Source organism: Poeciliopsis prolifica, unplaced genomic scaffold (assembly GCF_027474105.1).
Source record: "Poeciliopsis prolifica strain line A6 unplaced genomic scaffold, Auburn_PproV2 SCAFFOLD041, whole genome shotgun sequence".
Taxonomy (NCBI): Eukaryota; Metazoa; Chordata; class Actinopteri; order Cyprinodontiformes; family Poeciliidae; genus Poeciliopsis; species Poeciliopsis prolifica.
In genome coordinates this window covers 725990-742500 of record NW_026562416.1, presented here as the reverse complement: position 1 = coordinate 742500, position 16511 = coordinate 725990, and the positions used below count along the sequence as shown (strand labels likewise).

At 45.7% G+C, this 16511-nt stretch overlaps 2 protein-coding genes across 2 annotated transcripts; one reads left to right on the top strand and one right to left on the bottom strand.

Annotated features, from left to right (window-relative positions):
- Positions 1–5325: 5325 nt before the first annotated feature.
- On the bottom strand, positions 5326–6538 carry cdca5 (cell division cycle associated 5). Its single transcript, XM_055054993.1, has one exon. It carries the CDS (start codon positions 6426–6428, stop codon positions 5637–5639), a length of 792 nt encoding a protein of 263 aa, XP_054910968.1. The 5' UTR covers positions 6429–6538; the 3' UTR covers positions 5326–5636.
- Positions 6539–6578: 40 nt separating this feature from the next.
- On the top strand, positions 6579–14882 carry psmb2 (proteasome 20S subunit beta 2). Its single transcript, XM_055055003.1, has 6 exons — positions 6579–6776; positions 8033–8155; positions 8227–8297; positions 13941–14103; positions 14530–14579; positions 14703–14882. The coding sequence occupies exons 1-6, from the start codon at positions 6686–6688 to the stop codon at positions 14802–14804; spliced, it is 600 nt and encodes a 199-aa protein (XP_054910978.1). The 5' UTR covers positions 6579–6685; the 3' UTR covers positions 14805–14882.
- The last annotated feature ends 1629 nt before the right edge of the window (positions 14883–16511 follow it).

Genomic DNA, 16511 nt, shown 5'->3' with positions numbered 1-16511 from the left:
GTTTATTTCATCCCATTTTTATTCTTTTGTGCTTAAAGTGTTTCAAATCCTTTTGTGCATCAAATCAGTTCACTTATTGCAAGTATAGAGATTTAACATTTATTTAGAAATGTGTCAAAAATATAAATAGTTTTATATTTGTGTCCAAATAACATTTTAGAAGTGAAGATGTCTTAAAAAAATAACTTTGATTAGAGAAGAACAAAATACTTGAACATGGTTTTATTTAATCTGTTCAAATGAAATCATCTGTTTCTATAATTCTTAATTGATAAAATACAGAAGGATGCTGTTAAAATCCAGGAGCATTTAAACATCAGGATGTTTGTTTATATTTTATTACAGGCTGAATTATTTTCTTCCCTTTTATTTTTTTGCTTTAATTTCAGACAAAACCATAAAGTTTTCCAGGAAAAATCCAGCAGGAAATGAATCTGGTCCCATTGGGAAACCTGCGGATCGGCCTGGAGGTCAGAGGTCAGAGTGATTCCAGAACTGGATCTGTGTGTGTATGTGTGTGTGTGAGTGTGTGTGTGTGTGTGTGTGTGTGTGTGTGTGTGTGTGTGTATGTGTGTGTGTGAGTGTGTGTGTGTGTGTGTGTGTGAGTGTGTCTGTGTGTGTGTGTGTGTGTCTGTGTGTGTGTGTGTGCTTCAGCTGCCTCGGCTGCTTTAACCAGCTAATAAATATGAAACCAGCAGGTTAAACTGGGAGCTGAAAGGATTTTCTGGGTCTATAGAGTCCCGTGAAAAATCTCCCTACCTCATAAAGGCGCATGTTGGTCCATAAACCCGCCGGGAACAAAAGCAGGAGAAAGGAAGCTTTTTCACGCTTTAGAGGTTCTCAGGAGCGCATTGAGGGGGTCCTCTGCGGGGCCCCGCCCACTGATTATCCGGCTGGGATTGGCAGGTGCGTGCGCCGGGCCGCGGGGGCCGCGGGGCCAGCTGCAGGTCTCTCTGCCCTCTGATGGGGGTAAACGGTGACATCCTGGAACAAAAGTGAGGAGTGCAGTGGGAGTCTTTGACCCGCGCCGTGAAATCGAGGATTAAACCGATAAGCAGCGAGAAGCTGGAGGTACCAGGCCGGTTCTGGAGTCTGCAGGGTGGGCCGGTTCTGGAGTCTGCAGGGTGGGCCGGTTCTGGAGTCTGCAGGGTGGGCCGGTTCTGGAGTCTGCAGGGTGGGCCGCTGCACTTTCTAATGAATTTAGCAAAGTGACAGAAAGAAGGAAGCTAATCTTCAGACGCATCGCCTCTTATCTGATCGGTCTGCCGATGGCGGCCGGCTGTGAGCGAGCCGCGCAGGGCCGCCTTGCGGTCCAAACGGACCGGGCCCAGACGGACCGGGCCAGAAGGACCGGGCCCTCCATCGCGGCCCGAGGCGACACGAGGCTCCTCAACTTAATCCCTGGGACTCCAGCGCTGAAAGGGATTAATGGTTATAAATAATGATGAATAACAAACAGCGCAGCGTTGAACCATCCGACTCAGAGCTCAACACCTTCCTGACAAAGGCCCAACTAAGAGCAGCACCAGAACCAGAACCGGGCGGAAGAACCTCAGAGGTTCACTGGGTTTTTAAACTAACAGCAGATATTTTCTCTGGAGCAACAGAGAAAATGGGTGTTAATTTTTTCTAATGAATAAATTCACTAAAGCTAAATATCCAAGAAGTTAATATGCAAATTCACTTGCAGATAAGATTATTGTTATTATTCTTTCTAGATTTCATGTCGGGTAGAGATGAATTCTCGCATCTTCATGCTGGACCAGAATAAACCGCCCAAAACTTCATCCCGCTTATTAATTTATTTATTAATCACTTCATTCATCCCGTCATATTGAACCAGGTTGCATGTCTCAACACCAGGTTTGAATTTTTCACCTTCATTTTTTAATGTCTCCTGCTGGATGCAAAGTCTGACCGAGAAGCGGAAATGCACTATCAAAATAAAAGCTGGGTCTGAATTGGACTCTGAAGATGAACTGTTGATGAAATGAAAGGAGAAGAGAAAACAGGAATGGAGACCCAATTTAACAGATCTGAGCTAAATATGTAGTTTATGAACTAAACATTCTTAAAATGAACAACATGGTGAAAATATGACTGAAAAATGAAATCCCCGTTTCATCCAGACTGACTGACCTGCAGTAATTTGCAGGATGACAATTTTTTCCTGGTAACGTTTAAGTTTGTGATTTTTCAAATGTCCTGCATTTTCTAGATCCAGGGTGTCCAATGCGTGGCCCGGGGCCATTTGTGGCCCTTAAAGTTATGTTGTTAGGCCCGTATGAAGAAGTGAAAAAGAGTAAAAATATGGCCAAGAAAATAGAAAACAGTTGATGATCCCAAACTGTTGGAAATCAATTAAAAATTGTTTGTTTTTCTTTTAATAGGGAAACAGTCTTGGAAAAATCACAAAACAATTTTTTTTATGTTTTATTTAATTTTGGGGCAACGTTTGTGAGTTTTGGCCTGAGGGACAAAATATTTGCACACCCCTGATTTATTCAACCGTGTAGAAGCAAAGAAACATGATGCTGTTCTGGTTCTACTGGGACTCTGTCCTTCAAACTGGTAAATCTGTGTCAGTACCTAATGCTCCTCTTCCTCCTCTTCCTCCTCAGCTGTCAGGACGATGAAGCTGCTACAAACTGCAAACAGGAAAATGAAAAATGAAAGCTTGGCGCGATAAAACTGGTAGATAATCATCTTTTCATTTAACTTTCATCCGCCGACTTGAATATTCAAAAGACCAATTAAAGGGCTGGTATCTGCTCCTCTTCAGCAGCTCAGGGAGGAGGTGACAGCTCAGGCTGAGCTGACCTTTTGACCCCTGATGGAGGGCAGCAGGCCTCAACGCTCCGTGCGGCTCCGCGTGTCATAGCGGCAGAACTCCGAGGCCCACGGCCATTCCTGTGTGAGGCCGCGATGAAAGAGGGGAGCTTCCCGTCGGTCTCTTCCCCCATGAAGAGCGACTTGGCAGGGTAATTAAGAATGGCCTCTAAACACAGCAGCATGGCAGAAACGCTCCACATGAAAGTAAATGATTAAAATAATTACAGGCTGAGCGCTGATGAGCCGCAGTGAGGGCTGGCCGCCGGACATCGGGCGGTAATTAGATAATTAATCTGAATGCAAATGATGAGCCTTAACGAAGCAGTCAGGCTGAACCAGCGACAACTGCCGAGAGAGAGGAAGAGGAGGAAGAGGAGAGAGAGGGAGGGAGAGGAGGAAGAAGAGGGAGAGAGAGGAAGAGGGGGAGAGGAGGAAGAGGAGAGAGAGGGAGGAAGAGGAGGGAGAGGAGGAAGAAGAGGGAGAGGGAGGAAGAGGAGGAAGAGGAGGGAGAGAGAGGAAGAGGAGGGAGATAGAGGAAGAGGGAGGAAGAGGAGGGAGAGGAGAAGAGGGAGAGGGAGGAAGAGGAGGAAGAGGAGAGAGAGAGGAAGAGGAGGGAGATAGAGGAAGAGGGAGGAAGAGGAGGAAGAGGAGGGAGAGAGAGGAAGAGGGGAGAGAGGAAGAGGAGGGAGAGGAGGAAGAAGAGGGAGAGAGAGGAAGAGGAGGGAGAGGGAGGAAGAGGGAGGAAGAGGAGAGAGAGGGAGGAAGAGGAGGGAGAGGAGGAAGAAGAGGGAGAGAGAGGAAGAGGAGGGAGAGGGAGGTAGAGGAGGAAGAGGCAGGAAGAGGAGAGAGAGGGAGTAAGAGGAGAGAGAGGGAGAAGAGGAGGGAGAGGAGGAAGAAGAGAGAGGGAGGAAGAGGAGGAAGAGGAGGGAGAGAGAGGAAGAGGAGGGAGATAGAGGAAGAGGGAGGAAGAGGAGGAAGAGGAGGGAGAGAGAGGAAGAGGGAGGAAGAGGAGAGAGAGGAGGAAGAAGAGGGAGAGAGAGGAAGAGGAGGAGAGGGAGGGAGAGAGGGAAGAGGGACAAAGAGGAGAGAGGGAGGAAGAAGAGGGAGAGAGAGGAAGGGAGGGAGAGGGAGGAAGAGGAGGAAGAGGGAGGAAGAGGAGAGAGAGGGAGTAAGAGGAGAGAGAGGGAGGAAGAGGAGGGGAGAGGGAGGAAGAAGAGGGAGAGGGAGGAAGAGGAGGGAGAGAGAGGAAGAGGAGGGAGAGAGAGGAAGAGGAGAAGAGGAGGAGAAACACATGAAAATGAGAGAAAAAGCTGCAGCAGCGGCGGCTGGTGTAAACCAACAGGAAGAGAAAAGTTTCAGCATCTGCTGAGTTAAAAATACACAAAACAACGCCTGCATGAGCGAAAGCACCGGAATGAGAAATGAAGATGAAAAGCAACCTGAGGAGAAAAACAGCGCAGGCTGGAAATTCATGAGCAAACAGTGGATTTTCACAGAAACGCTCATTATTTCTGCTGCTCCTCTTCCTCTGCAGCGCCGAGGGAAACAGCCTCTGAAGAGACGCTCACCTGGAAACATCAGAGACTCACCTGCAGACGGAACCGACCTCTGACCCGGACCAGAACCGTTTCATCTGGATCTGCAGACCCAGAACCAGAACTGGGCAGGATTACTTACACTCTTCATCACCTTTATTTACAACATGGAGTTGTAAATAAAGTTTTAATCTTCACCTTGTCCTCAATTTACGGTTATTATCTGCTTCGTTAAACAAATAGAGGAAATAATCCAGAACAGGTAATCCTGCTGCGTTCAGGATTAATGAAGCTGATTTAATGAGGGAGGATCCAGAGAGACAAACTCCACTCGGACAATAAAAACCTTAAAAATGTAACACTTCTTATGGATCTCTGATTATTTGTCACCTGCAGATGTTTCCTCCATGTCCTCTGAATCAAAATATCTGCAGATTTATGCTTATTAATATTTTGGTGAATCCACCAACGATGCAACATTGAAGCTTTCAGAGAAACGTTTAACCGCTCACATTTATGACCGATTAATCGGATTGATTAAAATAATCCACCAGTTTAATAATCAATCATCAGCTGGAGTAAACAAACAAACAGAGGAATTAGCCAAAGAAATATCTAGCAGTTTGTCAGCAGTGAACTTCCTGAACATTTGATCATGAGTTTAAATGTTGGGTGTTGGACGTTTAGCTCTGAATAAACGCCCAACTAGTAAAACTAGTGAGGATTAGATCCAGAAAAATTAATAATACGTTTGCATTTAAAATCAAGAAAATCTTTTTATAAATCTGCTTTATCCAGAACTAAAGAAAACTGGATTCACACAAATAAAACAGTAAATAATGAATGCATGAATGAATGAATGAATGAATGAATGACACCAAACTGCTCTGTCTTCATCAGACGTTCTGATTTTCTTCATTCTGGATTTGTTCAAACAGACAAAAAATCCAGACAAGAGTTCAACAATAAGATGTTTAATAAAAGCGTCTCCTGGATTATCTGTAATTCCAGCTCCATAATCCTAAAGTACTGAAAGAGAACCAGAATCTTTCAGAACCTCCAGTATTCACATAGTCCGTTTGTCAGCAGTCTGGTTCGGATAGAAACTAAATGAAGGGAGAACCTGGAGAATAAAGTGTTATTAAGAACAGAACCGGAAGCTGCAGTTCGGTCCATTCAGTCAGAAAATGTTCCTAGACACTAACAGCTTTCCACAGAAAGCCCCGCAGACCGAGCAGCCCAGGTGTTGTGGATCTGTCCGTCCCCCGGTCACTCCACCACCAGCTCGAACTGCTCTGCCTCCCGGAACTCCGCGTTCATCTGGGCCGCCAGGACCTCCAGCTCCTCGGTGTTGATCTGCTGCACCTTCCGCTTCTTCCGCTTCTCCTTCACCACCGCTACCCCGGGGATGTTCGGGTCCGGTTCGGCTCCGCATTCATCGGCCTCTAGCAGAGACCCGAATGACCCGGAAACCTCCAGGGAGGACCGGGAGAGCTCCACCCGGCTCCGGACCACCTCCGGGGTGCTGAGCTTCTCGAAGCCGAACAAAGTGTCTCTGTGCCCGGGGCTGTGGAGCGAGCTGTCGCTGAGCTTGCTGTAGGAGCGGCGGACCTTCTGGGTCCAGACCGAGTCCCGTGGCTCTGCGGGCTGAGAGGCGGCCGGGGGAGAGGAGGCCAGGATGGGGGACGGTACGGAGGATTGGGGCCGCTTCCTCCTCCCGGCTGAGCAAGACGGGCCACTGGGGGTGGGTTCGAGGGCCTGCTGCCTCTTCTTCCCGGCTGAAGTGGGGGTCCTGCGGTTCGATCCGGGTTCCGTCGTTGAGCCCCTGGTTTCCTTGAGGTTCTGAGACCTCCTCGGACTGTTCTCCTTGTTCCCGGACAGAGCGGCGGTTTTCCTGGGGGCGATCTTCCTCACAGTGATGGACCGCTTTACTCCCAGCGCCATCTTGGTCTCGCTTTCCCGCAGAGCTCCAGGGGAACCAAACCGAGGAGATCGTCTCCGCTGCGAGCCTTGGAGGTGGTTCGCCTCCACCATTACGGTGCGGGGGGTCCCTTCGCTCATCCCGCGCTCTGTCCCGGTGATATTGCGGTTAATATTCCTGGTTATGTGAGCAGAATTCCGCTCAGTAAAACGAACACAATAGCGCTCCGTTCAAAATTACCCGCCCTTTGTTTCTGGTCGCGTCTTGATGACGCACACAGGCTGCGACAGTTAAACTCCGGCTAACTTTTGCTGTGTAATCCGAACAGGAGGGGCTCCAGTTCGGCTTCATCTTCTCTATTTTTCTCTAATAATCCACATTTCGTCCGTTGGACATCATGGAATATTTAATCGGGATTCAGGGACCGGATTACGTTCTCGTCGCTGCTGATAATGTTGCTGCCAGCAGCATTATTCAGATGAAACACGGTATGCTACCTCGTTAGCTTAGCTTAGCATCTGCTCTGCCGGTGGATTTAGGTCTTGTTTCGGACTTTGTTTACATTCTTACTATAATATATAACTGGAGTCTTGCGGTTTTATTGTTGTTGTGTAATATTTAGTAGTTTTATTGTGCTTACTGGGAAAAAATGAGAAAAAAATGCGCTAATGGCGTAAATCTAATATTAACATTAGATTTATTAACTCTTATTATGCCCTTTAGTTTTATCCTCCAAACTCTCCAGGCTCTTAATATTTAATCATATTTGAAGGTGATTTCTGCTCCATTTACCCTGAACTGGCCTGTGGGTTTAACGCCAACAGGCTGGATGATGAAAGTGAAAGTCGCTTCTCTCATGCTGGGAGCAACTTGATCTGTTTTCTGTTCAACAACCAAGATGTTCATGAAAACAGCCCAGAACTTTTCCTGATTATTCCCGTATCAGAGACTCAGACCTCCTGATCTTAACAGGTTGATAATAGTCAGTAATAACTCAGTTTAAAACCACATAGTAATAATAATAATGCAGCTTTCACTGAGGTGAAGAACTGCTGAGTGGGAAACAAGTTGGTCAACATTCTGTCGTTTAGATTCATGTTTTCTCTTTAAATCGGTACTGAACACATGAATGTTCTCTGTAAATTTACTTTTACTCTTTATAAAGTAGCTTTTATTTACTGAAATTTGTATCACTCTGCTTTAGACTTTAATTTTAGGCAGACATAAAATTTCCAGAATTCTGAACACATGTGAGCTGCGTTTAATAAATCTATGCAGTCAGGTTGATATTATCACCTTAATAATTGAATAAAAATCAAGCGGCTGCAGATTGATAGTTAGACCAAAGCAATATGGAGATCAAACTCCATTTGAGGTAGTTTTTCGGTGAATAGGATTGTCTCACTGCATGTCCTCCATTCCTTACAGGTTAACACCAGTATAACCAGCTTGTTAGTCAGTCTATCTGCTCTGGTAGAGCCCGCAGTCAGTCGCTTGCAGAAGAGTTGGCTGCTGTTAATTTAGTTTTCACATCACGACTCTGAAATATTTCCAAACAGTCACATTGTCTCTCTGGTATCTGAAGGAAGGTGAAATGCATTGCTGAAGTGTTTGGCAACAGGTGGGGGAGGGATAATTACTGCAGAAATGGTGCGACAGAAACATTTCCTGGTTTTCCAGCCTCGGTGCTCCCTGATTGGTTCTGATTAACCTGAGCCCAAATGTTCGTTCTGCTGTCTCTCAGACTATGACAAGATGTTCAAGCTGAGTGAGAAGATCCTGCTGCTGTGTGTGGGCGAGGCGGGAGACACGGTCCAGTTCGCCGAGTACATCCAGAAAAACGTCCAGCTCTACAAGATGAGGAACGGTACGGCGTCGTCGTCTCCTGTCCTCAGCTCACATTTGCTGCTGGTGCTTCATCCTCCTTCTGCCTTCCAGGTTATGAACTGAGTCCTTCAGCAGCAGCAAACTTCACCCGGAAGAACCTGGCAGACTATCTACGGAGCCGGGTAAGCAGTGGACCGCTCCGGTCACCCAGCAGCCCAACGCAACCAAATCTGACCTTTCACCCTGAAAACATTCAACTAAATCATATCCAATAGTTTTCAAAGCATCTGCAGTCTGAATGCTCATGCTGCATTTTACTTGACTTTCCATCACTGAAGTGAGACTCCACTGGTTTTCTTAAGTTTAGGTTCAGTTCAATACTGAATGCTGTTCATCACAAAGGGGGAAAAGAGATTTTATTTAAATCAAGTTTATTCAAAAAATCTGCAAAAAGAAAAAACGTTAGTGTGACAGCTTCTACTTCACACCAAACAGAGAAACACATTTTCAGAAGTTGGAATCCACAGCAGTTCCCACTGACTGAAAAGTTTTCAACATCAAAATGAAATCATTCAGAACTGTCAAAAAATATTTAACTCTCATTTGGTCTTAAAACAGTTATAAATTGAAATGACCAAAACAAATGTTTAGCTATGCGTTCAATCTTATATTTAAAGGAAAATCCGTAACAATAAATCTACTGACGAAATGATTTGTTTCTTTTGAATATCCTGGGTTTTATTCTCAGCAGCTTTAATCTTTAGAAATAAAGACTGTAAATGCATAATATATGTGGACCAGATGTATGGAAGTGCAGCCATGTTGTGTTCTGATGATGAGGCAAGTAGCGGCGTCTCCATCAGGCCTGAAACATTCAACGTTTTCATCTTCTAAGCACAGAAAGCCAACATTTTATAACGGAAACACAGAACTGAGACCAATCAGACAAATCTCATCATGACTTCCACATCATCTCCACATCCAGAACCTTGTCTGGACTGAGTTCTGTTCTCCGGTAGGGCTGGGCCACAAATTCGCTTCATTCATCAGAGATGATTAATGAACTGGTCAGACTAGCAGAGCCACCGCTGATGGCAAATAAATAGTTGTCCTGGAAAGGTCAGTTGTTTCTCCGTCATAAGAACATTTGGCAGCATGTACATGAGGATGTACAGCGCTAAGCCCCGCCTCCTGGCTCTGGTTGGTTGTTTTCAGTCAGGAGTGTTGCATTTCTTCAGCAGCTCATAGAGGATCGATCTTTTCACAGATTATCTGACTCATAACAACATGATGACATGTTATGAGGTTTAACAGATACGGAAAACAGATTTTATAACAGTTGTAAGACATCGACATGAAATCGTCACCATTTGCTGGACTTCTTATAATAAACAACTGAGTCTATTTGGAAGCAAACCAGACAGACAGAGCTGCTCACGTCAGACTCTCATAACTAGAAGCTTTTTTTCTCATCAAATCATTTTTCCTTATAATTTTGGTAAAATTGTGTTTATTCCACTAACATTAAGTTTATATTCTCAAAAGAAAAGTTTCTGTAGGCTGCCCCAGATACTGCAACTCACAGAAAGGATGGCTGAAACAAAACACTCTTTTTGAAACTATTTTCCGTCATTAGTAACTTGAGCAACGAAAAAAAGTTGCTTAAAGTCGGATCTGGTGTGAAACGTTGTATTTTTAAGGCTGTCGTCTTCCCTAGTGTCCGCCCCGTCAGAACCTCAGACCAACAGGAAGTTCAGGAGTGGTTCGTCTTCTGGGTGTCAGAGTTTGTGCCGGCAGACGAATCATTTCACACGTTTTAATCAGACAAAGTGTTGCAGGAATTCAACAAACCAACAGTTTGTCACTCAGAACATGTTTCTGCAGCTAAATATGGGGTGCAAATGATTTGCTAATTATTTCTTTTTACACAAAGTCCCAACTGTTGGTAAAAAGTGAGTTGTGCATAAAAAGTGTCACAGCAGAGGGAGGAGGGGTGGGAGGATGAACTCTGATCTGCTGCATGCGTCCGACTCACCAGTTGATCCGTCCGTCTCGCTGCGACTCGATTCTGTTGCTAATTTGTTGCGGCGGTGCAGCCGCGGCCTGTCACAATAGCAGAGGGTGAAAATAATTACAAAAAACAATTAGTGAGGCAGAGGAGGGAATGTGGGACACATGGAGGAGGGGCTGCCTGGTGAGGAGGAGGAGGAGGAGGTCCCAGGGGGCGCAGCAGACAACAACACACACACACAGAGGCGCTGTGTGTGTGTGTGTGTGTGTGTGTGTGTGTGTGTGTGTGTGTGTGTGTGTGTGTGTGTGTGTGGGGGGGGGTGTGTGTGTGTGTGTGTGTGTGTGTGTGTGTGTGTGTGGGGGTGTGTGTGTGTGTGTGTGTGTGTGTGTGGGGGGGGGTGTGTGTGTGTGTGTGTGTGTGTGTGTGTGTGTGTGTGGGGAGAGGCTCACAGGGACCTGTAAGATCAGGATCAGTTTGTTCAGTCAAGGCTGAGCGTGTTGTGCAGGATATCATTGATATTCATGCTGCTGTGCCTCACGGTGATGAAGATGCTCGTTACGCTGCGGCGTCTCAGGAGTGGAGACAAACCGAAGCTTCGCTGCTTCCCACACCTTCCTCCAGCTATCCCCTCCTCTTCCTCCTCTTCCTCCTCCAGACGCTTGCTAATTATTGGCTTTAGAAACATGTTGAGTCTCTGGTCCAAGAAGGTCTCCAACTATTTTAACAGATTAATGAGAAATTATTTAGGTTTATTCTCTTTGATTAGCTTAAATAACCAGGATTTAATTAGATCCCATAATAAATTAGAGTTTTTATTACATGGGCTTGTTGGTACCTGTCAAGTTTTGTTCTTCAGAATTTGGGATTTGTCGTGAGGATGGTGGTGGGGAGCATAGAGTAACATAATAAGACCGGAAAAATAACATTAGAGCCGGAGGAGGTAATTGCAGAGCAACTAATGTGAGAGCAGCGGGAAAATGATAATACTGCAGTACGGCGGAAAAAGGGTAAAAACCGGTCATTTCTCTTTCACAATTACAAATTTTGCTGGACAATAAATTGTACCAGAAATTATTGCAACAAACGATATTGTTGTTTTGACATTATTTAACAGTAATATGATGGTAAAGGTGTAATAATGCAAGTACACATTCTCAAACATTAATGAACATGAATTTCTAATGAAGATTTAAAATTGGAGACATTTTAATCTCAAACAAATAAAACAACAGAAACAAAAAAGAAAACATTTAATTATGAAGTCTCTGTAACCAAAATTGTAATAAAATGGCAAGCTGAGAGTTTAAAAATCCTTTAAGTTTATCAGCTGCTTTCTGTTGCTTTTAAAATGTGATTATTATTAATGTTTCTTTAGCTGCATTCTGACCGTTTATCAATGATTCTCCGTGCCGCTGAGTTGAACATCAGCTTCATGTTGTTAAAGCTCCAGACTTTATTCCTGCAGGACGTATTACAGATTAACCCCCAGCGGGTCTCCGGAGGCTCCGCGCCGCAGAGAGCCGCAGTTAGCTCCAGTTAGCTCCAGTCAGAGCCGGGCGGCGGCGCCTCGCTCTGCCGCCCAGATAAACAACTTGCTAACCTCTGGAGGGCTGCGCATGCGCTCAGAGAGCAGAGGCGAAGTGGCGGGAACCATCTGCGGTCTCGCGCCGCACCTCAGGAAGCTAAACGCGGTTGAAACGGAGCGGTTCGGACTTTGCTCAGGTTCTGGTTCAGATAAAGCCGAGTCGGAGTCTTCAGCAGCAGTTCCCTCGTTGATCCGCCCCCGACCCATATGGGTTGGTGAAATATTCGCCATAACAGGCCCGCAACGGGCGCAAATAATTAGAGGCGCCATATTGCAGGCAGCGCCTCTGTTCCGCCGCAGATGAACAATTAATTCAGCAGATTGAGGAGGAACGGCGGTAAAAGCACAAGGCCTCCGGGCGGACGGCGAGGAGGAGCGTCTGAGCTGGAGAGTTTCTGGGCGGTTTCAGATGATGAACTGAAACTGGTTAAGAACCGGTCCGAAGTGGTTCTGTAGCGGTCACCGGGCCGCTCCAGAACGGTCGAATGGACCGGACCGCTCAGCAGCGACCCCAGAGACATTAAAGAGGTTCTGTTCTCTTCCAGAACTTTGTTCCCTATTCGCATGGGTCATATCTGATCTGGTTTAGGTTCTGGTTCTGACTCATGTTCGTGAGGCTGTTTAGAACAAAGCTGACCAACAGTCACTGTCGACCTGACATGTGTTAGAGAAATCTGAGGTTCAGTGAACGCAGCATGAAGGCTGGAAGTCCAGTTCAAAAACGTCCAACAGGAAGTCGTCGTTTTGAGTTTGGAAATCAAACTTTCAAGAATTAAACTCACGATTATGACTTTTATTGTCAAATTGATGATTATGAAATTACCCATAGTTCATAATAGAGTCAAAACTCATAATTATGACTTTTAATCTTTATTTTTATTCTTGATTATTGACTTTTTATTCTCAAAATTACCAGAGTAAATACGTGGAATATCCACAGTTCTCGTTCATCCGACCCGTTCTGTGGAACAGAACCGCCACAGAACAACAGTAGTTTATCGTCCTGGTTCTGGTTCTGGAGCACCGTATGGCCTGGGTGTTGGACCGGGTCGGGACAGGTGCGTTGTGTAGAGGCAGCCTCACTCTGCAGGTGTGTTGAGGTGTCACCCTGTGGGGGGCAGGTGCCGGGTTAACAAGGTGCTGGTTTCCTCTGAGCCGGGTCTGCTGGTTCTGCTGCCAAGTGTTATTGTTAGTGTAGCCGGAGAGACGGCTGCCAGCTGGGGGGTTCACGCCCTCACACACACACACACACACACACACACACACACACACACACACACACACACACACACGCACACACACCTGGGGATCGGTGTGTGTTGGAGACACTTGGAGCTCTGCAGGGAACCGGTGGGTCCACCTGGAGTTCTGAGGTGGTTCTGACTGCAGCGACCCGTCCTGCAGCTCCGTTTAACAAGAACGTCTCCCAATGAGGAAGACGAGGGAGAAGAGATGTAATTTAAAAACAGAAGCGGGGGCAGGGGGGACGAGTTCAGAAGTTTTAATGAGTGCTGGCGTTTCTCCAGGGCTCAGGGTGATGAGGAGGAGGAGGAAGAGGAGGGGGTGATGGAGGAGCAACGGGGGTGATGGAGGAGCAACGGGGGTGCTGATTCCCAGCAGATGTCACACCCCCTCGCCCCCCATCCTGTCCCTCCTGCCCTCTGACCCCTCCCACCTCGCCTCTCATAAAGCAATTTACTGTTTACTAGGAACCCAGCCAATCAGGAAGCAGGAAAACCGCCATAATCACCTCAGCTTCCTGTGGATCCATCAGTGAAAGAGGAAGATCATCTTCATTGTCAACCCAAGAAAACACTTTGATGATCCAAACTTCAAAATACAAAGAAAGCTGCAACCACAGAAAATCCAGCAACTTACAAGAACAGCAAATATGAAACCTTTCTCCACCAAACAGAAGTCCTCCAGACCACTAGGGGGAGTCGGGGTTCCTAATATTACTTATGTAAATGTCCTGAAGTTCCATAACATTGGAAACGACTGCGTCAAAAAAGTTTGGACAAAGAGTTAATGCACTAAACATGGAAACAGGGTTGATGCTGGCTAGCAACCTTTACTTCCTGTTAGCTGCAGCTACGCGTAGCATCAACAGCTGATGAAGCATCTTTGCAGCCTGGATGATTCGTTCCAAACCAATAGGAAAGCCCAGTCAGACCCAGAGGTCTGACCTGGTTCTGGGAATGTTCTAACCCTGTGTCCGTTCTCCTGCAGACGCCGTACCACGTCAACCTGCTGCTGGCCGGACACGACGAGTCCGACGGGCCGGGCCTCTTCTACATGGACTACATGGCTTCGCTGGCCAAGGCGCCGTTCGCTGCCCACGGATACGGAGCGTTCCTGACCCTGTCCATCCTGGACCGGTACTACAGACCAGGTAGGAGCAGAGAGAACAGGCTGAAACCCAGAGAACAGGCTGAAACCCAGAGGCTGAAAACTGCAGCAAAAAGCTTTGATTTGAGCTGTAGTAAAGAAATTATTTAAGGGAATAAAAGTACATTTGAACCTCCAATGTTTAAAGTAATTAATTAAGTCATTGAAGGTCCGGTTCTGTAATGTTTGGACTGAGCCGTTCAGTGGAAGTCGTTTCTATTTCTTCTGGTCATCCTGACCTTTGACCCGGTGGGGAACCGCCTGTCCGGACCTCACGGCTTTAGACCCGTCTGGGTCCGCCTGGTACTTGGAGGTTCTGTTGAAATGATCCCTGACATGCATCAGCTTGGTTAGGGGGCGGTTCTGACCCGGCGGGGATGAGAACGTATTGGGCCGTGGTTCTGTTAAAGAAAGTTCTGTTGTTCTGCAGACCTGAGCCGGGACGAGGCCGTGGAGCTGCTGAGGAAATGCGTTGAAGAGGTGAGTCTTCTCAGCAAACTGCAAACCGTTCTGGGTCTCTGGACTCGTTTGGACCTGAGGTGGTAGCTGGTTCTGTTAGCATGATGCTAACCATTCTTCCTCCTGCTCCTCTTCCTCCTCCAGCTGAACAAACGCTTCATCCTCAACCTTCCCTCCTTCAACGTCCGTCTGATCGACAAAGATGGAATCCACGACATGGAGAAGATCACGCTGATCGCCAAGTGATCCACCAGAACCCAGATCCAGTTTTTTACCGATGACCTTTTGTTCTTTCTGTTCCAATAAAAATCCCCAGACACACCAGCTCCTCCTCTTCCTCCTCTTCCTCCTCTTCCTCCTGGTGCTTTCTATCTGAGATCGACTCGTCAGCCTGGCTGCATGTCTGATCTGGTCGGGGTTCTGGTTCTGACCCGGTTCATGAAGCTAAATAACCACAACAGATATAAATAACTGACACCTTTGACCCGAGATGTTAGCAAAATCCGAGGTTCAGTGAACGCAGCATGGAAGAACAAATAAAATAAATCATAGTTTTGAAATAATCCCATTAATAAAATTAGTAATTAGTTCTTTTATCCCCAGTTATGACTTAAAAAATTAAAATTGACTCATTGAAATAGATTTTTTTTCAGAATTATTACTGCAGAAAATCTGATTTATTCTCAGAATTATGACTAAAGTTCAGACAAATTCACAAAATATGATTTAGTTTTGAAATTACGACTTAATTCTGAACTCAAACTTATTTTCTAATCTCTAAATAAAGACTTGAGTTTTTAGATGTTTTTTCCGCTCAGAGTTGAACTGGTTTCCTCAGAAGCTCCGAACTGGACCAGTAACACCAGTAACTGTGTGTGTGTGTGTGTGTGTGTGTGTGTGTGTGTGTGTGTGTGTGTGTGTGTGTGTGAGAGAGAGAGAGAGAGACGCAGACATGTGATTAATAAACATGAAACGCAGCGGAATCTAACGGGAAGAGCAGCATATGTTTGCCTGCGGCGCCGAGCGGCCCGCTGAGTGTCAGAAACGGGTGGGGGAGGGGCATGCAGCAGGTAGAAACAGGAGGAGTGTGTTTATGTGTGTTTTCCCTGGAAAGCTGTGATTGAAAGAGTCTCGACTTGGTTAAATAAAGTGAGTCGGGGAGGTGGGTGGAGGAGAGGCGGGGTGACGTCTCCACGCGGCTCCACGCAGATCCACGCGGCTCCACGCTGGATAATCAGGTTAAGGGAACAACACGGAGCCAAATGATCCGCTGTAAATGGATCCAGGTTCTGGTTCCCCGGTGGGAAGAGCTGAACCACAGAACCGGAAGATCCGCTGACCTCCAGTAGGCCTTTCAAAATTAAAGTTTTATTTAAGCTCACATCCGTTATTTGTCTTATTTTTAAACTCTTAACTGTCGTTAACTTACTCGTCTGGAGTCGGACTGACATGTATTTATTTAATTAGCTCCGTGTTTTAAGCAGCTCGGTTCTGTTAGCCGGTCCAACATGAGCATCAGTTCTACTTCCGCCAGTCAACACAGAACTTCCGCTTACATTTCACAATTTGTTATTTAAAAACAAAGAAAAAGAAAAAAAATCTATTTGAAAAAATGAAACTTTTATCAGATTAAATGTTTTTTTCTTTTCAGTTTCAAAACTTTCAGGTAATATTTTTATATTCTAATTCTATTAGAATAGAAAAAGTTTCTTTTTTTTTGTTGTTTCAATGTTTGTTTCTTTGGACAAACTTTATGGCCCCAATGTAGCTCCATAGTGGCGATGATTGACATTGACATTGACATTAAATTAAAAAACTCGGTTTGGTTACTTACATAATATGAAAGTAACCTGACTAGTTAAAGAATACATATGAAAACATCTTTCTGTAGCCAATCAGTGTTGAGTTGTAGAAACATCAACTTTGAATCTGCAGAAGATTTAAACTCCTGAA